Source organism: Nerophis lumbriciformis, linkage group LG21 (assembly GCF_033978685.3).
Source record: "Nerophis lumbriciformis linkage group LG21, RoL_Nlum_v2.1, whole genome shotgun sequence".
Classification (NCBI taxonomy): domain Eukaryota; kingdom Metazoa; phylum Chordata; class Actinopteri; order Syngnathiformes; family Syngnathidae; genus Nerophis; species Nerophis lumbriciformis.
Genome location: NC_084568.2, coordinates 23955064 through 23981121, shown reverse-complemented (window position 1 = coordinate 23981121; position 26058 = coordinate 23955064). Strand labels below are relative to the sequence as shown.

The 26058-nt window shown below is 40.0% G+C and overlaps 1 protein-coding gene across 2 annotated transcripts in view; it reads left to right on the top strand.

The window, feature by feature from the left end:
- Nucleotides 1-4559: 4559 nt before the first annotated feature.
- Nucleotides 4560-26058, top strand: part of il6r (interleukin 6 receptor) — a 38840-nt gene continuing 17341 nt past the window's right edge. Inside the window, exons 1-5 of one of the 2 annotated variants that reach the window (XM_061982600.2) lie at nt 4560-4856; nt 15598-16131; nt 25244-25367; nt 25630-25808; nt 25882-26045. In XM_061982600.2, coding sequence (XP_061838584.1) covers nt 4766-4856; nt 15598-16131; nt 25244-25367; nt 25630-25808; nt 25882-26045 — 1092 coding nt within the window. In that variant the 5' untranslated portion in view covers nt 4560-4765. Of the gene's footprint in view, nt 4857-13061; nt 13269-15597; nt 16132-25243; nt 25368-25629; nt 25809-25881; nt 26046-26058 lie in introns of those variants that run through there. The other variant, XM_061982601.2, reaches the window with a different exon arrangement.

The window sequence follows — 26058 nt, the reverse complement described above, 5'->3', positions numbered from 1 at the left end:
GGCTGCGTTGACCCTGGATCTCAGGAAACAGAGTGGACCGACACCAGCAGATGACATGGCACCCCAAACCATCACTCATGGTGGAAACTTTACACTAGACTTCAGGCAACGTGGATCCTGTGCCTCTCCTGTCTTCCTCCAGACTCTGGGACCTCGCTTTCCAAAGGAAATGCAAAATTTGCATGGTTGGGTGATGGTTTGGGGTGCCATGTCATCTGCTGGTGTCGGTCCACTCTGTTTCCTGAGATCCAGGGTCAACGCAGCCGTCTACCAGCAAGTTTTAGAGCACTTCATGCTTCCTGCTGCTGACCTGCTCTATGGAGATGGAGATTTCAAGTTCCAACAGGACTTGGCGCCTGCACACAGCGCAAAATCTACCCGTGCCTGGTTTACGGACCATGGTATTTCTGTTCTAAATTGGCCCGCCAACTCCCCTGACCTTAGCCCCATAGAAAATCTGTGGGGTATTGTGAAAAGGAAGATGCAGAATGCCAGACCCAAAAACGCAGAAGAGTTGAAGGCCACTATCAGAGCAACCTGGGCTCTCATAACACCTGAGCAGTGCCAGAAACTCATCGACTCCATGCCACGCCGCAATAACGCAGTAATTGAGGCAAAAGGAGCTCCAACCAAGTATTGAGTATTGTACATGCTCATATTTTTCATTTTCATACTTTTCAGTTGGCCAACATTTCTAAAAATCCCTTTTTTGTATTAGCCTTAAGTAATATTCTAATTTTGTGACACACGGAATTTTGGATTTTCATTTGTTGCCACTTCAAATCATCAAAATTAAATGAAATAAACATTTGAATGCATCAGTCTGTGTGCAATGAATAAATATAATGTACAAGTTACACCTTTTGAATGCAATTACTGAAATAAATCAAGTTTTTCAAAATATTCTAATTTACTGGCTTTTACCTGTACATATACATATATATATATATATATATATATGGACTGTAGTAACATGTAATACATTTAATTATTTATGTATAGTGATCATTTTAAGCATACCCGGCGCAATAATTTAAAAAACGCATCACAACGTTTGCTTTTCTTTAACATTATCACTGATTACTTCTTACTGCAGACTTCATGAGCGCCAACAAACATAATCAAACACATACTGTACAATGTCTGCTGTCATTAGGATGCCGGCTGATAGAATCTTTGTTAGATTCCTGTTTCAGATCAAAAGCAACTCATAATCCTCGCGAAGAAAAGGGGGGTGAAACGAAACATATTTTCGTGTTGTTCTCGCTATTTCCGGGTCTAAATTGGCTGTCAAAGCGTACCAACTTGTCGTATTACATCCTCGTTCTTGTACTATCCAGGTGAAAGGCATGATTTATGATTTACAATAAACTTTCATGACCACTCAATTATGTAAACATTGACATTTGCCTGCGTTAGCGCTTATTACAACAATATCACTAATACTTGGTTAATATTCAAGTCACGAAATGTAAATGTAGTATTGTTGCCGCTTTTTTATTTGGTTTTATGGGTAGAATAGAGGACCTCCCATTGGCTCCGCTGTTAGCTGATTTTTATTAAAGTTTTTTACAAGTTAGAATGCATACAAAAAATACATCCTGCGTCATGTCCTTCAAAATGATTGTGAACGATAGGCAAGATTCCCAAAAAAGGTGCAGTTCCCCTTCAAACATAAAGTACATCATTTTACATTTAAATATCTTGCTATCCTTTGTCAGATACAAGCTCACATTTAAACATAGCTTTTCATTAAACGTGTATCCAGACTTATATTATTTTCAAGCTTTGTTCTCCCTGAATTTGGGGGTTTTATATTGGGATTTTTTTTTTCAAATGCAAAATAATAAAATATATAATACAAATTGTACATGGTATTATATGCTTACATTAGTTGACTGGCAACTCCCACAGGCCTAACATTGGGCAAAATAGCAAAACCGGTATTTTTAATTGGGGGTAAAAATTCATGCTTTTAATCATGAGGAAAACATCAAACTTTGGCACTAAATTATTTTTCATTAGCCACAAAAACTCCTAAAATATGTGCTTTTTATTTTGTGGCATTCACTTATATGGGTGGGGAAAAAAATCATTGTGGAAAAAAGGACTGAATTTCAGGATACATAATTATTATGGGCATAACATATGAAATTAGGTGATAACGTTTGGAAGTACCTGGGGCAAAATAGCAAAAACTTGATTTTTATTGGCCATTTAAACATGAATACACGCTTTTCACTGGCAAGATGCATACTTTTTATTGGCCAAACAATTTCATATTTTTCTCACACACACTAAAAATACTGGGTTATTTTGATAACCTATTTTATGAGTTGCTAGTGTTGGGTTAAATTTTGGAGTTATTTTTATGAATAGCAATCAATTTTTTGGGTTATAAGGGTATTATTCTAACTAAATTTCTGGGTTTTCAAAATTATGAACCATTGTTTTTCAACAAGTAACACATTTTTGAGTAAAAGGCTTTTTTTAATTAAAAAGTTACTTTTTTCTTGAAGGGAATTTTATCATGGATTCATTAACATTATTTACAATCACCCAACATTGAGTTAGCATAACTCAACTTTCGGGTTAAATAATTCAACCAAACATAATAAAACACTTACTGTACAATATCTGCTGTCATTAGGATGGTGGGGAATAACCCAACATTAAGTTATCATATCTGTCACGTGGGGGTCGCATATTCATGCGGGATCGTTCCTTCAGTGCACCACGGACACTCCGGACAAAGACGTGAGGGTAAGATATGATTTATTTACATAAATCATGGCAAACAGAAAACAAGCAAAAGAAAAGCATGCCAAACGCACGGGAAGCTAAGGCTAAACTTAGCACAAGACTCAGGAACATGAAAACAAACAAACGTGATGTAGCTTACCGCAAACAAGGAGCACAGGACGAGTGAACAGAAAGGCAGGCTTACATAGTGTCAGTGATGGAAAACAGGTGCGCATCGGGAACACAAGCGGCAGGTTAAAAATAATAAGTAACCATGGTGAAGAAACAAACTCACAGGTGCACAAGCAATAACTAAAAGGAGTCCAAAACTAACCAAACATAACTAAACAAAACATGATCCGACAACGGATCATGACAGACCCCCCCCCCTTAAGGACAGATTCCAGATGTCCTAAAAAACAAAACACATGCAGGGTCGAAAGTCACGGGAGGGCGGAGGGAGGACTTGGCGGTGGGTCGCCAGGCCAAGTGTTCCCGAATCCATCGAGGCAAAGTCAAGGGGCGGCGGCGAGTGGAGCGCCGCTGCAGCAGGCGAGGCGGGCGTCCAGGGAATGGCCACATTCGTGGCCGACTGGGAGGTGGGCGCACTTGGCGAGGCGGACGACCAGGGAGCGGCCACATCCGTGGCCGACTGGGAGGTGGGTGCACTTGGCGAGGCGGACGACCAGGGAGCGGCCACACCCGTGGTCAACGGGGAGGTGGGCGCGTCGGCGCCGTCATGGCAGGCTTGGACGCAGCAGCAGACGAGTCAGGCGTGGACGCAGCAGCAGGCGGCGAAGCTTGGCGTGGTGCGGGCACGGGCAGCGAAGCTTGGCGTGGTGCAGGTACAGGAGCTAGCCGAGGAGCAGGAACAGGTGCAGGTGCTAGCCGAGGAACAGGAACTGGAAATGGTGGCGTCTGCAGGCCCACCGGAGATGATGGTGGCGTCTGCAGGCCCACCGGAGATGATGGTGGCGTCTGCAAGCCCACCGGAGATGATGGTGGCGTCTGCAAGCCCACCGGAGATGATGGTGGCGTCTGCAAGCCCACCGGAGATGATGGTGGCGTCTGCAAGCCCACCGGAGATGATGGTGGCGTCTGCAAGCCCACCGGAGATGATGGTGGCGTCTGCAAGCCCACCCGGGCTGAGGTTAGCCATGAGCATGGCGGAGGCGGTCTAGCTGGGGGTTGCGGCTTGACATGCCGACGGATTGGTGGTGGAGGACGAGCTGGAGGTTGCGGCTTGGCAGGTCGAAAGACTGGTGGTGGCGGCCGGGATGGAGGTTGCTGCCTGGCTGGACGCAGCTGAGCAGCCCCACCAGCACAGCTCCCGGCCCCAGCTCCCCCCTCAAGGGGCGGATACCAGACGCGCTCCTTGCGGTCTGGAACAGTCTTTAAGGGGGGCGGTGGCGGGAGGTTAGGAGGGGGGCAGAATTCTCCCCTTTAAATTGTCCAAAATGTTCATCTCTCTTTCCAACAGGAGAGTGACGAGGAGACAGGGAAGACAAAGTCTGTGACGTGGGCGGGGCTATGGTCCATAGGGGCGGAGTCAGAGTCACTGGGGGCGGAGGTGACTGAGGTTGACTAAATCTAGCTTTAGAAAAAATGTCCTGATGGTATTTTATTTTAGGAATGAAGTCTTTAGGAGGTGGCTGATAGAGAGAGTTAGAGGATTGAAAAAAAAAGTTCGGGTCTCTGACGTCATCGGAAGTGGGCGGAGTGACGTCATCAAAAGTGGATGGATACTGGGCTGCCTGCAGCTTTGTTCGGTCCGGGGGAGGAGCTTTCGGGAGTGACGCGTCCTCGCAGCAAGGTGAAGCTCTTTTTGACTGCTTCCGTCTTCGCTGACACGTCCGGTACTGTGGAGGTGTGGCAATGTCCTCGGGCCATTCGGAGTTGAGTGGGATCAACTTCCCATTCGGACCCCACATCAGGTCCTGGCGCTCCAAGGGGGAATAGCGGAGCGTCTCCGCCTCCATTGCCTCCAAATCCAGCTCCTCAAAGTCCGGGGCGAAGGAACTGTATGCTGTGCTCCTTCTGTCACGTGGGGGTCGCATATTCATGCGGGATCGTTCCTTCAGTCCACCACGGACACTCCGGACAAAGACGTGAGGGTAAGATATGGTTTACATAAATCATGGCAAACAGAAAACAAGCAAAAGAAAAGCGTGCCAAACGCACGGGAAGCTAAGGCTAAACTTAGCACAGGACTCAGGAACATGAAAACAAACCAACGTGATGTAGCTTATCGCAAACAAGGAGCACAGGACGAGTGAACAGAAAGGCAGTGATGGAAAACAGGTGCGCGTCGGGAACACAAGCGGCAGGTGAAAATAATAAGTAACCATGGTGACGAAACAAACTCACAGGTGCACAAGCAATAACTAAAGGAGTCCAAAACTAACCAAACATAACTAAACAAAACATGATCCGACCGCAGATCATGACAATAACTCAACTTTTGAGTTAAATAATTCAGCACAAAAGTTGGGTCAAAAAAAAATAACTCAATATGTTGAGTTTGTTAAGTCTTGGCGAAAATGAGGACTCGGGTGCAGAAGAGAGACAATTGACTCAGACTTTATTTAAATGGTTTTCTTTGCTATCTCTTGGACAGAGTGATTAAACAAAGTGGCTACAAAATCTATCTATGATATACTCGAGCAACAAGAGGATGTGTAGCATAGGACATAAGGCAATAAACAGAAAATCACTCCATAAGGAGGAAAAGGGCAATAGCAAAAGTTCTATACGAGTCTAATAACAAAAAACAACAACAATCTATGATAATCTACAAAAAGGTAATTTCACTCATGAAAAGAAGTCGAGAAGCTATAAACAGAAAATATGTTATAAAGAGTAGGGAAGCCTGCAAACTAAAAGCGCTCCAGAAGGAGGAAAAAAAAGGAAGACAAGGCACTATGAAAATTGATACAAAAAGACTTGACCGAAAAAAACTTTAGCAAAAGAAAATCACTCTCTCAGAGGAAACAAAGAAATCAATAAATAAAGCAAGACAATACTTATCAAACTTGGTTCAAGGCTGTGGACAAGGCTGGAGGTACGTAACAAGACGATATACTCTGGCAACAAGACAGGGGAAGACGAGGACTATATACACATGAGGAAGGGTGACACAGGTGGGCACAATCAGGCAATCAGGAGAGACATCAGACCAGTGACACAGGAGGAAGAGCAAGTGGCCTGAAACGAGAGGAGGATTAAAATTTTCAAAATAAAACAGGAAGTTTGCCAGACAACCCCAAAACAGGACTTCCCTCACCACGATGTGACAGAGTTAAAATAACTCAAATAAGGGGTTCATCCTTTTCTGAACCAGCAGTTGGGTTACAATTGGGTTATTTTTTAACCCAACTTTTTTTTGTGTGCAGATCTTATGACAAAATATATATATCATGATCATAAACAAAAAATCCTCACAAACTTTGGAGATACCGTCAATACATGCTTTTAATTGGGCAAAAACATTAAAAAATTTGCAAATACATGCTTTTTATTGAGGGAAAACAAAGTTTGGAAGCAACAAAAAAAAGTTGCTGTCCATCAAAAGAAACACACAAATTTGGAGATATATGGTTTGTATAGGTGCCCCTCCGTAAGTGTGTGTGGTGGGCGGGGGGAGAGATCATTAGAAAACAATATGAAAGTAGGTGATACATGTTTTTTTAGGGGGGGAAAGTCACAATATTTGGAGGTAATTGCTTCACCTGTGGCATAAAAGTAATTTTAATTGGCCAATTAAAAGTGAATACAGTAGATACATCACTGGCAAAAAACCGTCACAAACTTTGTAAACACTTGCTTTTTATTGGGCAACACAATTCTAAAAATATTAACATATACAGTACATCCTTTTTGTTGGGTAAAAAGAATAATAATTTACAGGTACATGCAATTTCAGAGTGTCCCGCTATGATTTGGGGGAAAGCATTGGGAATAAAAAAGGACAAAATGTTTCGTAATTTCTTTTGACAAAAAAAATAATAATAATATATATATATATACAGGTAAAAGCCAGTAAATTAGAATATTTTGAAAAACTTGATTTATTTCAGTAATTGCATTCAAAAGGTGTAACTTGTACATTATATTTATTCATTGCACACAGACTGATGCATTCAAATGTTTATTTCATTTAATTTTGATGATTTGAAGTGGCAACAAATGAAAATCCAAAATTCCGTGTGTCACAAAATTAGAATATTACTTAAGGCTAATACAAAAAAGGGATTTTTAGAAATGTTGGCCATCTGAAAAGTATGAAAATGAAAAATATGAGCATGTACAATACTCAATACTTGGTTGGAGCTCCTTTTGCCTCAATTACTGCGTTAATGCGGCGTGGCATGGAGTCGATGAGTTTCTGGCACTGCTCAGGTGTTATGAGAGCCCAGGTTGCTCTGATAGTGGCCTTCAACTCTTCTGCGTTTTTGGGTCTGGCATTCTGCATCTTCCTTTTCACAATACCCCACAGATTTTCTATGGGGCTAAGGTCAGGGGAGTTGGCGGGCCAATTTAGAACAGAAATACCATGGTCCGTAAACCAGGCACGGGTAGATTTTGCGCTGTGTGCAGGCGCCAAGTCCTGTTGGAACTTGAAATCTCCATCTCCATAGAGCAGGTCAGCAGCAGGAAGCATGAAGTGCTCTAAAACTTGCTGGTAGACGGCTGCGTTGACCCTGGATCTCAGGAAACAGAGTGGACCGACACCAGCAGATGACATGGCACCCCAAACCATCACCCAACCATGCAAATTTTGCATTTCCTTTGGAAATCGAGGTCCCAGAGTCTGGAGGAAGACAGGAGAGGCACAGGATCTACGTTGCCTGAAGTCTAGTGTAAAGTTTCCACCATCAGTGATGGTTTGGGGTGCCATGTCATCTGCTGGTGTCGGTCCACTCTGTTTCCTGAGATCCAGGGTCAACGCAGCCGTCTACCAGCAAGTTTTAGAGCACTTCATGCTTCCTGCTGCTGACCTGCTCTATGGAGATGGAGATTTCAAGTTCCAACAGGACTTGGCGCCTGCACACAGCGCAAAATCTACCCGTGCCTGGTTTACGGACCATGGTATTTCTGTTCTAAATTGGCCCGCCAACTCCCCTGACCTTAGCCCCATAGAAAATCTGTGGGGTATTGTGAAAAGGAAGATGCAGAATGCCAGACCCAAAAACGCAGAAGAGTTGAAGGCCACTATCAGAGCAACCTGGGCTCTCATAACACCTGAGCAGTGCCAGAAACTCATCGACTCCATGCCACGCCGCATTAACGCAGTAATTGAGGCAAAAGGAGCTCCAACCAAGTATTGAGTATTGTACATGCTCATATTTTTCATTTTCATACTTTTCAGTTGGCCAACATTTCTAAAAATCCCTTTTTTGTATTAGCCTTAAGTAATATTCTAATTTTGTGACACACGGAATTTTGGATTTTCATTTGTTGCCACTTCAAATCATCAAAATTAAATGAAATAAACATTTGAATGCATCAGTCTGTGTGCAATGAATAAATATAATGTACAAGTTACACCTTTTGAATGCAATTACTGAAATAAATCAAGTTTTTCAAAATATTCTAATTTACTGGCTTTTACCTGTATATATATAATACATATTTTTCATTGGAAAATAAAAGTCACAAGATTTTGAGATATTTGCTTCACATCAAGCATAAACACAAACTTTGGAGATGCATGCTTTTCATTGGTGCTGCCCTCCTTTCAAAATATTTGAGAAAAAACAGTGACTAAGTTGGATATTCTTATCGATAAAAAATATATATATATTTGGAGGTACTTGCTTTCAAACTGGCAAACAATGTCCTACTTTAAAAATAGGAAGGAAAACATGTACAGTATGTATGGAATACATATATATTGCAGGATGTTTCTATTGGCATTAAATTGAATTAGAATGTTGATCATTATTCTTGTTCAGTCACATGTGAGGAGGAAGATTTATTAGAGGATATCCTCGATAAGTGTGTGTGTGTGTGTGTGTGTGTGTGTGTGTGTGTGTGTGTGTGTGTGTGTGTGTGTGTGTGTGTGTGTGTGTTCTTGTTTTTCTACCCTTCTTGAGACACCAACAAGGAAAAGTACCTTCCATATGAGGACCGGTGAACAAGTTGGGACATAAATCATGGTCCCAATACGGAAAACCATTGCATCTAATAGAGAATGTCTCATTTGCACCCCTGGTGGTGAAATCTATCAAAATTAGGGTGGTCCCAAAAAGGAGGGATTTTTCAAATTGACAGTGGTCGGTTTTAAAAGTGCTCCCCCTCTGGTCAACATATATAATAACAATTGTGTAAACATTTGATGTGCTCCCCCTGTGGTCAAAATATGAAATAACAAGTGTGTGTAAGAAATTGAAATTCTCCCCATTCGGCCAAAATTAATTAAAATACATAAATAAATATGTATCTCGAGACATACTGTAATAACTTGAAGTAAATAATGAAGATTTTAAAAAAATTACAGAAAAAATAAATAAATAAATAAAAGCAGTCTTTTTCTCACAATGTTTTGACTTCTTTCTTATAAAATTGGGAACAATTTCTCATATTCTTTCTGTTTCTGTAACATTGCAATATTTTCTCGTAAAATCATTACTTTATTATGTAAAATGATTACTTTTTAATGCAAAATGGTGACATTTACTTTTATCACAGCCAATTGTTTTGTTGTTCTTGTAAACTAGGGACATTTCTGTGTAAAATTATGACTTTTGTCATTATTTTGCTGAGTGAAATTCCAATTATTATTAAAACATTGCCAGAATTTCCAAGTTTTCCTATAAAATTGTGACTTTTGTTGAGTAAAATTACAACTCTTTTCATAAAATTGCTACAATTTTAAGTTTGTCTTGTAAAACTGCGATTGTTATTGAGTGAAATTCCAACTTTTATCATAATATTGCACAAATGTTCAGTTTTTCTTGTAAAATTTTTACTTGCGTTGAGTAAAATGACGACTTTTATTATAGTACTACCAATAAAGTTTTTCTTTATGAAATTGTGACCTTTTTCTTGTAAAATTCCAACTCATTTTTCACAACAAGCTTTTTATGTTTGCATAGTATGTATGTATCATTAATGTTATAAATACAAATCTTTATATATCTAGAAAGGGTGGTCGTAAAAAGGTAGGCATTTTTCAAAGGTCCCAAGAAGGTAACAAATACAAGAATATGTTATGTGTGTGTGTGTTCTTGTCTTTCTAACCTTCTTGAGACATCAACAAGGACAAGTACCTTCCATATGAGGACAAGTTAGGACTGAAATCATGGTCCCAATATGGAAAACCATTGCATCTAATAGAGAGCCAAATACTAGAGTCCGTGAACATTGCTCCAAAGTCAGGATTTTTTTGCTGATTTAATGTGCATACAAAAGTAAACATTGACAGGTGCAAAGACAGCTAAAGAAGGACTTCCCTATCCATCCCTGAAAAAACCCGCCAGGTGAACAGCTGATTTTACGACTTCCGGTGCTGACGTAAGACAACCCACGTCCCATATGTGACCATAGGATGAAAAAATACACACGATACTTAGGCTATAGTGGCCATTAACAGTTAGCTTCTACAGCTGGGTCGCCCATAGTGCGGCACAGGGGCCATCTGTGGTCCGTGACTCGTTTGTCATCGGCCTTAAGCACATTACAAAAAAACAAAAATAGAGATCTCATTTGCCCCCCTGGTGGTGAAATTTAGCAAAATTAGGGCGGTCCCAAAAAGGAGGGATTTTTCAAATTGACTGTGTGTCGGTTTTAAAAGTGCTCCCCCTCTGGTCAACATATGTAATAACAAGTGTGTGTAGGAAATTGAAATGTGCCCCCCTTGGCCAAAATTAATAAAAATAAATAAATAAATATGTATATCGAGACATACTGTAATAACTTGAAGTAAATAATTACAAACAAACAAACAAAAAAACAAAACTAAAAGCTTGCCTTTTATTATATTTACATAGTATGTATATAGTATTATGTTGTAAATACAAATCTTTATATATCTAGAAAGGGTGGTCCTAAAGAGGGAGGCATTTTTCGCCGGTCTCAAGAAGGTAACAAATACACAAATGTGTGTGTGCGTGTGCGTGTGTGTTTTCTTGTATTTCTACCCTTCTTGAGACATCAACAAGGACAAGTACCTTCCATATGAGGACAAGTTAGGACTGAAATCATGGTCCCAATATGGAAAACCATTGCATCTAATAGAGAGCCAAATACTAGAGTCCGTGAACATTGCTCCAAAGTCAGGATTTTTTTACTGATTTAATGTGCATACAAAAGTAAACATTGACAGGTGCAAAGACAGCTAAAGAAGGACTTCCCTATCCATCCCTGAAAAAACCCGCCAGGTGAACAGCTGATTTTACGACTTCCGGTGCTGACGTAAGACAACCCACGTCCCATATGTGACCATAGGATGAAAAAATACACACGATACTTAGGCTATAGTGGCCATTAACAGTAAGCTTCTACAGCTGGGTCGCCCATAGTGCGGCACAGGGGCCATCTGTGGTCCGTGACTCGTTTGTCATCGGCCTTAAGCACATTACAAAAAAACAAAAATACAGATCTCATTTGCACCCCTGGTGGTGAAATCTAACAAAATTAGGGTGGTCCCAAAAAGGAGGGATTTTTCAAATTGACTGTGTGTCGGTTTTAAAAGTGCTCCCTCTCTGGTCAACATATGAAATAACAAGTGTGTGTAAGAAATTGAAATGTGCCCCCCTTGGCCAAAATTAATAAAAATAAATAAATAAATATGTATATCGAGACATACTGTAATAACTTGAAGTAAATAATTACAAACAAACAAACAAAAAAAACTAAAAGCTTGCCTTTTATTATATTTGCATAGTGTGTATATATTATTATGTTGTAAATACAAATATGTATATATCTAGAAAGGGTGGTCCTAAAGAGGGAGGCATTTTTCGCTGGTCTCAAGAAGGTAATAAATACACAAATGCGTGTGTGTGTGTGTGTGTGTGTGCGTGTGTGTGTTCTTGTATTTCTACCCTTCTTGAGACATCAACAAGGACAAGTAAATAAATAAATGATAAATGGGTTGTACTTGTATAGCGCTTTTCTACCTTCAAGGTACTCAAAGCGCTTTGACACTACTTCCACATTTACCCATTCACACACACATTCACACACTGATGGAGGGAGCTGCCATGCAAGGCGCTAACCAGCACCCATCAGGAGCAAGGGTGAAGTGTCTTGCTCAGGACACAACGGACATGACGAGGTTGGTACTAGGTGGGGATTGAACCAGGGACCCTCGGGTAGTACCTTCCATATGAGGACAAGTTAGGACTGAAATCATGGTCCCAATATGGAAAACCATTGCATCTAATAGAGAGCCAAATACTAGAGTCCGTGAACATTGCTCCAAAGTCAGGATTTTTTTGCTGATTTAATGTGCATACAAAAGTAAACATTGACAGGTGCAAAGACAACTAAAGAAGGACTTCCCTATCCAGCCCCGAAAAAACCCGCCAGGTGAACAGCTGATTTTACGACTTCCGGTGCTGACGTAAGACAACCCGCGTCCCATATGTGACCATAGGATGAAAAAATACACACGATACTTAGGTTATAGTGGCCATTAACAGTTAGGTTCTACAGCTGGCTCGCCCAAAGTGCGGCACAGGGGCCATCTGTGGTCCGTGACTCGTCTGTCATCGGCCTTAAGCACATTACAAAAAAACAAAAATAGGGATCTCATTTGCCCCCCTGGTGGTGAAATTTAGCTAAATTAGGGCGGTCCCAAAAAGGAGGGATTTTTCAAATTGACTCTGTGTCGGTTTTAAAAGTGCTCCCCCTCTGGTCAACATATGAAATAACAAGTGTGTGTAAGAAATTGAAATGTGCCCCCCTTGGCCAAAATTAATAAAAATAAATAAATAAATAAATATGTATATCGAGACATACTGTAATAACTTGAAGTAAATAAAGAAGATTAAAAACCAATTACAAACAAAACATTTAAAAAAAAATTTTAAATAACTAAAAGCTTACCTTTTTTTATATTTGCATAGTATGTATATATTATTAGTGTTGTAAATACACATCTTTATATATCTAGAAAGGGTGGTCCTAAAGAGGTAGACATTTTTCGCCGGTCTCAAGAAGGTAATAAATACACAAATGTGTGTGAGTGTGTGAGTGTGTGTGTGTGTGTGTGTGTGTGTGTGTGTGTGTGTGTGTGTGTGTGTGTGTGTGTGTGTGTGTGTGTGTATAGGAGGGGCGGATGAGTTTCACAATAACGGATCTCAGAGGAAGTTTGTCCACTGCAGACAGAAGTCCTCCTGTCAGTGTAAAGACAACACACAGAAGAAGACGGACTTCTGCTGGGGGCTATGTGACCACTTTGAGACTCCACTCTGGGGGGTATTTTACCGGGCAAAAAATGCACCGTTTCCTCCCTCTGTTGTATTTCCTTTGCACCACGCCTGTACGGAGCTTTTTCCACGGAACCTGTCTGAAAAAGGGTAAATATTTGTTTATTTAAAATCTACCGTAAAAAATAATCTGCATGGTGTTGACCTTGTCAATGATGAAGTTTGCCTAATGTTATAATAAAGTTTATAACATTAGGCAATAAACTAATGTTATTGCCTAATAACATTAGCTCCAACTACAAAGTTGTTGGAGCTTACTAAAGCAGCAAAAAGGGAAACACATTGCAAGATTCTTATGTCCAGACGAGCATTTCCACTTGTTTACTTTGATGTTGTAGTACTATTTTGGTTGTTTTATCTGATGTTATCGGACTGAAAAATGACGATAAGGTCAACGTAATCATCATCCTTTCTTAATTTCACGGGTATTTGTCTCCCTTTAATGGGCTTCTGCTCCAGCTGCCGTGGGAAAGTGTTTACTTTGGCCAAAGGGCAGAAGGTCCTTTGGAGTCCAGTCAGCCAGCAGAATTTAAACATGCATCTCTCTAATGTGTCACTGGGTTGAGAGCAAAACGAGAACATTGTGCTTATTTAGGCAAGTTTAGACATGACGAGCACAAGCAACGTTGTGTATGAAAAATATTTGAAAGGAGCAACTCAACTTTTTGAGACTAAAATAATGTCCAACTGACATATGAACATACATAGTGGGGGGAGTCCACTATGACAGTTCCCTTACATAACTTTTGTCCTTACTGGACTAATGATTATCAAACAAATTATGTATGTAATAACTTTTGTCTTTTTCTCATTTATATTTAATACAGAGCAATAATTCAGTTTTGTAGAGGTCACCTTTACTCTAAACCTAACCCTAAACCTTACCTTCACTTAAATCCTAATCTAACCCAATGCCCCCCCATCAAGGATATCATTTTTTTCATGACCCCACTCCCGAATTGAAATACGATTGAGAACCTGATCATATTTATTTATCCGTACACACCACTCTATGAGTTGCTGGTACCATCACCGGACCTTAGGGCGCACCGGATTATAAGGCACACTGTCGATGAATGGTCTATTTTTGATCTTTTTTCATATATAAGGCGCACTGGATTATAAGGCGCATTAAAGGAGTCATATTATTATCGTTTCCGGATGTGCCGTTTTGTGGAATAAGTGTCAAAAGATGGCGCTAACTGTTTTAATGACATTTAGACTTTACTTCAATCAATCAATCAAACTATGAAAAAAACTGCGACTTATAGTCCAAAAAATACGGTAAATGAAGAAGTAGATTACTAATCAATTTTTAGAGCTTGTCCCTCATAAGTTTGACAAACATAATAGAATGATAAATGACAACAATATGTTACTGCATACGTCAGCAGCTAAATTAGGAGCCTTTGTTTGTTTACTTACTACTAAAATACAAGTTGTCTTGTTTGTTCACTATTTTATTTAAGGACTAAATTGTTCTTTTATTGCAATAAGAAACATATGTTCAATGTACTGTCAGATTTTTGGGTTAAAATACAGCCAATAATGCCATTTTTTTGTGATACCCTTTATTTAGAAAAGTACCGAAAAGTATCGAAATACATTTTGGTACCGGTACCGGTACTAAAATATTGGTATCGGGACAACACTAGTACAAACAAAATCTGCATTTAAATAGGGCAGTCTACACCACTCTTGTACTTATTATCAATTGTTGTAGATGTTTTAGTAGATAAAACGCAACACGCCCACTAATTGTACACACAATTTTATAGTTTCACACACTGTTTAGCACTTGTTACTTGCTTTTAAGTAGTAATAGTGGGGTGGGCCCCCCAGGGGGTAGCGTGATGCGATGCCAGGGTGGGCGCATGTGATCCCATGGAAAATGCTTTGTCAGTACCATGCTGTATGAGGCTACAAATCCTGCATTGAAAAAAATGTGCAGTACAAAACGTGCTCATCGTAGCCATTAATCCTGACTTCCTCATTTTGAATAATTTTTTTTTTTTTAAAGTCAGCACACATTGTTTTACTAATTTCTGTTTTGTAGGTTAAAGTGTTAAAATGCTCCTGAGTCAATGTTGCAGATCAATTTGAACGTATTCTTATTTATTGAGTTTATTTTATTTCATTGTTTAGTATCAAATGGGTCAAGTCGGTCACACAATTTTTTTTATAGTTGGAATAAGGATTTAAATTAAAATTTTATTTTTGGCAAATTGGTGCACATTTAATATTTTCTGTTGCATACTAAGAAACAATGTTAATAAAGTTATCATTATATATTTATGGAATTTTTCATTTTTTGCTTTATTGTTAACAAGGACACAATGTTATGCAGAGGTGTACTTACAACAATCCTATAGACACATTATACTATATGTATATTTGTATTAATTCCTTGTTCTTTTAGAACCTCCTCCTGGCGTGTTGGTTCTGTCCCCGGGCAGTTACTTGGTTCTGTCCTGTGATGGCGAAGTGGAGGTGGACGGAGCAAAGGTCAAGGTGTCCGAGCACATTTCAAACAACAACAACAACACAGGAGAGCAATCCTCCAGCGAGACCCAGACCACTGCAACCATGACGCGGAGCAACAAAGTTCTAATAAAAGCTGATGTGAACACAATGAAGGACACGCCTCGGGGTGAAGAAGTCAAAAACGGGACAGACGGACATCTTGCATCTCCTGTGCATGAAGTGGCCCAGACCAGCAGTACAACTGGAAAGACAGAAGTCATGGACAAGAACAAGGTGACAAGAAGCTTAAAAAGGAAGTGGAAGTTGAATGGGAAGACAGTGGGACGAGGACACTGGGATTGGGAGGGGTTTACAGTGGGGAGGGGCGGCACACCACTCTCTGTGTCCTCAGTGCGACTGCAGGATTCTGGGAATTACTCTTGTCACCAACGAGGCCGCGAGAGGTTCTCGTTAAAGGTCATCGTGGCAGGTGAGTCACACTGAGCTAATGACATAACGATTTTTTGTACGAAAACTGAGGCAAATGTTTGGCAAATTGTTTTGTCAAAAATCAAATCTTGTGGCACATGAAAACCAAAGCACCATTGTACCATAATTTACGTACCATAGGGCGCACCGGATTATAAGGCGCACTGCCGATGAATGGTCTATTTCCAATCTTTTTCATATATAAGGCGCACCGGATTATAAAGCGCATTAAAGGAGTCAAATTATTATTATTTTTTTCTAAATGGAAAACACTTCCTTGTGGTCTACATAACATATAATGGTGGTTCTTTGGTCAAAATGTTACATACCTTATTTTTCGGATTTTTCATAGTTTGTGCGCCTTATACTCAGGAGCAACTTATGTGTGAAATTATTAACACATTACCGTAAAATATCAAATAATATTATTTAGCTCATTCACGTAAGAGACTAGACGTATAAGATTTCATGGGATTTAGCGATTAGGAGTGACAGATTGTTTGGTAAACGTATAGCATGTTCTATATGTTATAGTTATTTGAATGACTCTTACCATAATATGTTACGTTAACATACCAGGCACGTTCTCAGTTGGTTATGTGTGCCTCATATTCAGACTGTTCACTATTCTTTATTTATTTTAAATTGCCTTTCTAATGTCTATTCTTGGTGTTGAGTTTTATCAAATAAATTTCCCCAATAAATGAGACTTATACTCCAGTGCGACTTATATATGTTTTTTCCTTCTTTACTATGCATTTTCGGCCTGTGCGACTTATACTCCGGAGCGATTTATAGTCCAAAAAATACGGTAGATTATGTTTTACAGATCATCTTCAAGCTGCTTTCTGGCAGTCCCTTCTGGATGCGCCGTTTTGTGGGCGGTCTTATTTACATGGCTCGCCGTCCGACCGGAACTCTCTAATAACTAAAGTTCCTTGGGTGAATTATGTAAACTCACTACACCGGTATGTTTTAGCGCTTTCATGACGAGTTTACTGACAGATATAAGTAAGAACGTTGCACTACTTTATATTAGAAATGGCAACAGCGGAGGATGAATGTCCCATAACAAGAAGATAGAGAAAAAGAAGAAGTATGGACTTGTCAGGATGTGGATTATGGCGTGTTTGTTTTCCCGAGATACAAGAGAACTTGGACTGGACATGGCGTGAAGGTAAAGACATGATTTAATTTTACTATAAAAAAGGAACAAAGGTTGCAAACAAAAGGCGCGCACAAGGGCGGAAGTACAAACTTGGCGATGAACAAAACTAACACTTTGACAAAAAACTATGAACATGAAACCAAAAAGACACTTACTATGACGTGAAACGATCAGCATGAACTATGGTAGCAGAAGTAGCATGGCATGAAGTGAGCAGAGTTATGATAATGTCGCCAGGCCGACTGCCTGGCAACTGAAAGCTTAAATAATAGTGACATGATTACAACAGGTGCGTGAGTCCAAATGCATGACAGGTGAAAACAATGAGTAGTCATGGAAACAAAAACAATGGAGTGTAAACAGAAACTAAAGAGTCCAATAACTAAACAAAACAAAACATGATCCAAAAGACATGACAGGACTACGGCGTCGCCACGGACTATGAAGGCGGACTCGATTTATGCAGATCCCAAATACAGATCAGCAGGTACCAGAAGGTGAAACAAAACGGCAGATAATATGTCTTACCTTATACACACACCATAATAATACTGTTTAATGCGCCGACAATCCATCAAGCGGTGCGGCTTCATAGCATACCAAAGTCGTACCAAAACATTTTGATGGATTTTTGAGCGCCGTGTGTAATGATCTATATTTTCAATGGAACATATGAAATGTTGGTGTTGTTTACTTGAGTCATATTGCCATCATAGTGCAGTCCACACGTATCTCTTATGTTTGACTGCCATCTACTGGTCACACTTATCATTACACCATGTACCAAATTAAAATTGCTTTGAGGTCGGTTAGCAAAACCAGAATGATTCCGTACATTAGGCGCACCGGGTTATAAGGCGCACTGTCGAGATTTTAAGTGTGCCTTACAGTCCGGAAAATACGGTACTTGTGTTATCACTGGTTCTCAAAGTTTTTTCACAAAGTACCACCTCAGAAAACACTTGGCTATCCAAGTACTACCATAAGGCATCCATCCATCCATTTACTACCTACCGCCTGTACTCCCTGTCGGGGTCGTGAGGGAGCTGGCACCTATCCTAGCTGCAGTAGGGCAGAAGTCAGGGTACAAGTTGCCAGCTCATCGCAAGGCCAACACAGATAGACAAACAACATTCACAATCACATTTACACAGTGGTGTGCCGTCAGGGCCAGCAAGGCCTTCTCTGCTGACCTAACATAACCAGAAATCATGATCATAATTAAAGACAAAAGTAATTTTTCATTTACTTTCCCTAAATATGTAAAAGTATTCATTTTCTCTCCATGTCATATTATGCTCTTTCCAGTGCTGTTGTTTTTAGTTTAGAGTTTGTATCCAATCAGAATTCAGCAAGCTTATGTTGCCATGCTGTACCAAATCTGCCTGGGGCCTTCAGAATCAACAATGTGGGCGTCTTTGCGCTGTAAGTGAACAGGCACATACAGTTGATAGACAATTGCGGTAGCCAATCAGATCACGAGTTGTTGTCAGTAAGGCCTTCTAGCTGGCCTCGCACTGTGATTGGATACTCACTTGAGAGTCCCAAGTGAGTATCCAATCACAAGTTGCGAAAACAGGAAGTGGCACCGGAACCATACAAGCCATAGAAAGCCACAGAAAACTAACCGGTACAATAACCACAAATATAAAGTGTTTATCTCACAGCTAGTAGTCCGCTGTGGATAGACGAAGCCAAGCAATGCGGGTTTAGATGTTCCATTTAAATCACTTTTTGGCAGACAATCACATTTTGGCACAACACCGGCAACGAAATGGTTTGCCCGCCACTTTCACACGAATCAAAGGACTACGAGCGCTACCACTGGCTCATACGGCGTTGAATTGGTTCTACAAATTGTGAGTTCAAATATTTTATTTCTTAGTTTTTTTCATGTTTCATTTGTTTTATACAATTATTTTGATTTGTGACAGTACCACGTAAGATATGTTTTAATTGCTGAAGCGGGTTTATGCGCCGAAAAATAGACCCTTTTGTACACTATTGAGGGGTTTCAATGCACGGTAGTGTGCAAGTGGGTTTCTGTATGGTATCTCCAGCCGTGTCATAAATTACGGTATTTTGAGAGGTGAAGTGGGACTAAGTAGGACATCACTGAAGGCCTAGGGGGGAAACGCACGGCCCGCCACGGCATTCACGCACTAGGGCCAGTTTAGTGTTGCCATTCAGCCTATCCCCAGGTGCGGGTAGGGGTGGCGTTTTGCGTGAAGAAGGGCATTAAAATGTAAATTATAGAATGACAAGGCGCTTCATATACAAGTTTACCTCAAATGTATTCCTGGCCATGTCATGCTGTGTTACTGATTATAATATGAAATCCAATTTTCTTTCCTCACTTCCGACAGAGCAGTGAAGTGAAGTGAATTATATTTATGTAGCGCTTTTTCTCTAGTGACTCAAAGCGCTTTACATAGTGAAACCCAATATCTAAGTTACATTTAAACCAGTGTGGGTGGCGCTGGGAGCAGGTGGGTAAAGTGTCTTGCCCAAGGACACAACGGCAGTGACTAGGATGGCGGAAGCGGGTATCGAACCTGCAACCCTCAAGTTGCTGGCACGGCCACTCTACCAACTGAGCTATACCGCCCCGAGCAGAAGGCCTTTGGGTCGAATACCAGTCTTGGTAGAAGCTTTTGGTATTGGTTTTGGGGACGGCGTGGCGAAGTTGGTAGAGTTGCCGTGCCAGCAACCTGAGGGTTCCTGGTTCGATACCAACCTCGTCATGTCCGTTGTGTCCTTGAGCAAGACACTTCACCCTTGCTCCTGATGCTCCCGCCATCAGTGTGTGAATGTGTGTGTGAATGAATAAATGTGGAAATAGTGTCAAAGCGCTTTGAGTACCGTATTTTTCGGAGTATAAGTCGCACCGGAGTATAAGCCGCACCTGCCGAAAATGCATAATCCATCCATCCATCCATCTTCTTCCGCTTATCCGAGGTCGGGTCGCGGGGGCAGCAGCTTAAGCAGGGAAGCCCAGACTTTCCTCTCCCCAGCCACTTCGTCCAGCTCCTCCCGGAGGATCCCGAGGCGTTCCCAGGCCAGCCGGGAGACATAGTCTTCCCAACGTGTCCTGGGTCTTCCCCGTGGCCTCCTACCGGTTGGACGTGCCCTAAACACCTCCCGAGGGAGGCGTTCGGGTGGCATCCTGACCAGATGCCCGAACCACCTCATCTGGCTCCTCTCGATGTGGAGGAGCAGTGGCTTTACTTTGAGCTCTCCCCGGATGGCAGAGCTTCTCACCCTATCTCTAAGGGAGAGCCCCGCCACCCGGCGGAGGAAACTCAAATATAAAAAATAAATCGCACTGGAGCCCGGCTAAACTATGAAAAAAACTGCGACTTATAGTCCGAAAAATACGGTACCTTGAAGGTAGAAAAGCACTATACAAGTATAACCCACTTACCATTACTTTTGGTGTGTTTTTTTAAATTGATGTTTTAATGATCTTGAAATTGTTTAATACTTAACTTCAGCATATTAATAAAACATGGACTGTTACAAAATGATGATGATCATCAAAGATGTTAAAAAAAATGTGATACTTCTACCTCAATGAAAGCTTTTATTATGCTAGGACAGTGTTTTTCAGCCACTGTGCCGCGGTACACTAGTGTGCCGTGAGATACAGTCTGGTGTGCCGTGGGAGATTATCTAATTTCACCTATTTGGGTTAAAAATATTTTTTTGCAAACCAGTAGTTATAATTTGCAAATATTGTGCCGTTGTTGAGTGTCGGTGCTGTCTAGAGCAGTGTTTTTCAACTACTGTGCCGCGGCACACTAGTGTGCCGTGAGATACAGTCTGGTGTGCCATGGGAAATTATCTAATTTCACCTATTTGGGTTAAAAATATTTTTTGCAAACCAGTAATTATAGTCTGCAAATGATGTTGTTGTTGAGTGTCGGTGCTGTCTAGAGCTCGGCAGAGTAACCGTGTAAGACTCTTCCATATCAGTAGATGACAGCCGGTAGCTAATTGCTTTGTAGATGTCGGATACAGCGGTAGGCAGCGTGCAGGTAAAAAGGTATTTAATGCTTAAACAAAGAATAAACAAAAGGTAAGTGCCCCTTAAGAAAAGGCATTGAAGCTTAGGGAAGGCTATGCAGAACGAAACTAAAACTGAACTGGCTACAAAGTAAACAAAAACAGAATGCTGGACGACAGCAAAGACTTACTGTGGAGCAAAGATGGCGTCCACATGACAATCGACAATGTCCCCACGAAGAAGGATAAAAACAAAGTAGATGCGGGAAATATCGCTCAAAGGAAGATGAAACTGCTACAGGAAAACACCAAAAAAAGAGAAAAAGCCACCAAAATAGGAGCGCAAGACAAGAACTAAAACACTACACACAGGAAAACAGGAAAAAAGTCCAAATAAGTCAGGGTGTGATGTGACAGGTGGTGACAGTACACCTACTTTGAGACAAGAGCTATATTGATGCATGCTTGGTTATAGTTTAAAGTCATATCCAACAATTGCGACAACAACTTTTTACTGTCAACTAAGTTTCGTTTTTTAATGATTTCTGCTGGTGGTGGGCCTCCGCATTTTTTCAACGCAAAAAATGTGCCTTGGCTCAAAAAAGGTTGAAAAACACTGTGCTAGGATACCCATGATTTCAGCCTTTTAAAGCTTCTCTTGGACAACCAATTTTCGACCTTGGTATTTGTCAAATCCTAGTTACGGCCCTAACTGTACTTCATCATTATGCATTTATTTTAATTGAAGAGTGTTTGTCCTGTTGTGCGCCACTCTGAAAAGATGCAGGAAACAATTGCATACGTTTCCCTGCCACCAGGAAAAAGAAAATGATGGGAAGTGAAGGCTGGAGAGCTAATACCTACAGTTTCTTGTGTGAAGTAAGCATAATATTTCGCTCTCAGTAACACTTAATAGTCAACAGAGATTTTCCTGCTGAATTTCAGGAACCCATGTTCAGAGAGTCGTGTCAGTACTGTTAATCCGACATTGATGAATTACCAGCTCCATCAGGCCGAGGGAATGCAGAGAGAACCCGCCTACACAATCTGAAACTTCGTGCATTCTTCTACTGCTCAGAAGAATGCATGAAGCATTTTTGAAAAGGCTTAATTTATCTTCAGGGCATATCAAGAGAGGTTACAAAATAAAACAATAAATGTCTTGCAACAGGACTTGTCAAGCAAGCAGAAGATCTGACAAAAGACAACAACCTGCCCTCGTGTCATGGACTTAAGAACATTCTACTGACAACGTTTTTCACTGCAAGACTGCATTTTTATACAGAGAAGGAAAGAAAGACAATAAAAACCAAACTGACAAAATTGTAATCAACTGGTGAACCTGGCAGCAGAAACATGGCTATGCGTGCAGCTGTGAAAATGTTGAGATAATGCACTATATATATATATATATATATATATATATATATATATATATATATATATATATATATATATATACATATATATTTTTTATTTCTTTTATTAATTTTTAATTTTTTTTATTTTTTTATTTTTTAATAAATCAATCCAACAAAACAATACACAGCAATACCATAACAATGCAATCCAATTCCAAAACCAAACCCGACCCAGCAACATTCAGAACTGCAATAAACAAAGCAATTGAGAGGAGACACAAACACGACACAGAACAAACCAAAAGTAGTGAAACAAAAATGAATATTATCAACAACAGTATCAATATTAGTTACAATTTCAACATAGCAGTGATTAAAAATCCCTCATTGACATTATCATTAGACATTTATAAAAATAAAAATAAATGAACAATAGTGTCACAGTGGCTTACACTTGCATCGCATCTCATAAGCTTGACAACACACTGTGTCCACTATTTTCACAAAGATAAAAAAAAGTCATATTTTTGGTTCATTTATTAGTTAAAACAAATTTACATTATTGCAATCAGTTGATAAAACATTGTCCTTTACAATTATAAAAGCTTTTTACAAAAATCTACTACTCTGCTTGCATGTCAGCAGACTGGGGTAGATCCTGATGAAATCCTATGTATTGAATGAATAGAGAATCGCGTTTGAATCGAATCGTGACCCCAAGAATCGATATTGAATTGAATTGTGGAACACCCAAAGATTCGCAGCCCTGATATATATATATATATATATATATATATATATATATATATATATATATATACATATATATATATATATATATATATATATATATATATATACACATTCATATATATACTATACATACTGTATATGTATATATACAGTACATATACACATATTAGAATGTATACTGTATATCTAAGGGCTGTCAAGTTATTAATTTTTTTGAGTCAGATTAACACTCTCTAGATCTGTGATTAATCATGATTAATTAATCATGATTAATCACAAATTATTTTTCTAGCATTTTTTTTATTTATTGTTTTTATATATATATATATATATATATATATATATATATATATATATATATATATATTTCATTTATTTAACTATCTTTATTTTATATTATTTAAAAACACGTTAATTTGTTTTTATTTATCTATTTTTTTGTTTTTTAAGTGGCATCATTCAGAGCCTGCAGATTTCGGAAAGGCCTTATCTCATTAATTTTTTACTACGACTTTGAGGTAAAATCTCAGCACAGTCCTGTTACCTCAATATTTTAAATGTCATTTGTTTGTTTTCCAAATAAACAAATGTGGTAAATAACTGTAAAGCGTCATAAAGCGACCTGAAACAGCCTGTAAAACATAATCTATGCAACATTTTGACCAAAGAACCACCTTTATGTTTTAAATGTGGAATAAAATCAATAATATGACCCCTTAAATCAGGGGTGTCAAACTCAAATACAGAGTGGGCCAAAATTTAAAACTGAACAAAGCCGTGGGCCAAGGTTGAACAAATTAACCTTTTAATAGGGACCCAAACAAGTTTTGCATTGAATATTGAACAAGCAAGGATTATATAACTTTATAGTGACATGCAAAATCGAGTTTCAAATAATAATAATAATAATAATTAAAAAATATCAATGGCATATCAAATACAATTTAAATAAAAATAGAATGCCTCTTTTCTATTTGCAGCCTTCTGAGGTAAATATCAACATTAACTTTTTCCACAGGCTAATAAATTTGAAAATAAAATAACAATGAATAAAACAACCATTCAGGACTTTAAACTGCTCAGTTTGCAACACACTGATCTAATCTGATGTGCCCAAGCAGATACCTGCCATCTTTTCTTGGATGCTAGTTCATTAATGTCGGGGCTCAGGCTTTGAGCTGAGGCAACTTTCATTATCGAATGAAGGTCTTCATCAGTCATTAGATCTCGTCCACCCGGACCACAGTCTTGGGGGCGTGCGTTAAATGCACTGCCTTTAACGTACTCTACGAGCTATCGCCCTGTCCGCTTTTCATCCATTCTAACATCGTTCAGACACAGTCACAAAATATGTGCGGCTTCTGTACACACACACACACACGAGTGAATGCAACGCATACTTCATCAACAGCGATACAGGTTACACTGAGGGTGGCCGTATAAACAACTTTAACACTGTTAGAAATATACGCCACTGTGAATCCACACCAAACAAGAATGACAAACACATTTCGGGAGAACATTCGCACCATAACACAACATAAACACCACAGAACAAATACCCAGAATCCTTTGCAGCACTAACTCTTCCGGGACGCTACAAAATACACCCCCGCTACCACCAAACCCCCCCCCCCCCCCCCCCCCACACACACACACAAATTTGGCCCGCGGGCCAGAGTTTGACACCCATGCCTTAAAGAGTTACACAAGGGTACAACAGTCCTATAACCAATGGATTGAACATTCATTACACAACCTGAAAATTGTACCTGCAAACGACCTTGAAGAGTGACAGTATTTCTGCTCTGATGTATCTATTGTAGATCCTCCAGAGAGTCCCAGCTTGTCCTGCAGCAAAAAGTCACCCAGCAGTAAGATTCGCTGTGAGTGGACACCTGAGAAACCATTGATTTTACAACCTGACTGCTACCTTTTGCTCAGTAAAAGGTAGGAACCAGTAGCTGTAAGTGTTTTGATACAATAACACTCATCTATAAGATTAATACAGGTCTTATCAAGCTCGGCTAGATGTCTGCCATTGTGCTCATTATTGGTGTTTGTCATTCTATCAAGATTGTTGTGCTCTCCTGTACTGTACTTTACACTAACTTGTACACCCCAGCAAACTAGAGCACAATCAGTAACAGTAGTTATTTTAAGCTGCCACGTCCACTCTTGATTTCCTTCCATGTCACTGACACATTCTCAGACCCAGCGACACATTCCATCGTTTCCACTGTTCCTTCTCCTCCCGTTGGTCCCGATGCTGGTGCGCCCTGGACCACAACGAGGATGAGCTCAGGACACTTCACGTGGCCTACTTGTGCGTCACAAGCACGGCGGGCAACGCCACCAGCCCCATCTTGTCCTTCTTTCCCCTGGACATTTGTAAGTTCCTATCGCCTCACTGCGTCGGCTCTGGTTTTGGAGTTAGGCATCTGGCTTGTCCCTTCTTTCTCAGTGAAGCCGGACCCCCCGGCTGGGGTGTCGGTGCGACAGGAAGTAGGACACGAGACCAGGATATCGGTGAACTGGAATTTCCCCGCCTCCTGGAAATCTCAAGACAACTATTATGAGCTCATTTATGAACTCAAATATCAACCAGTCAATTCTTCTCATGAGCAGGTAAACACCAATA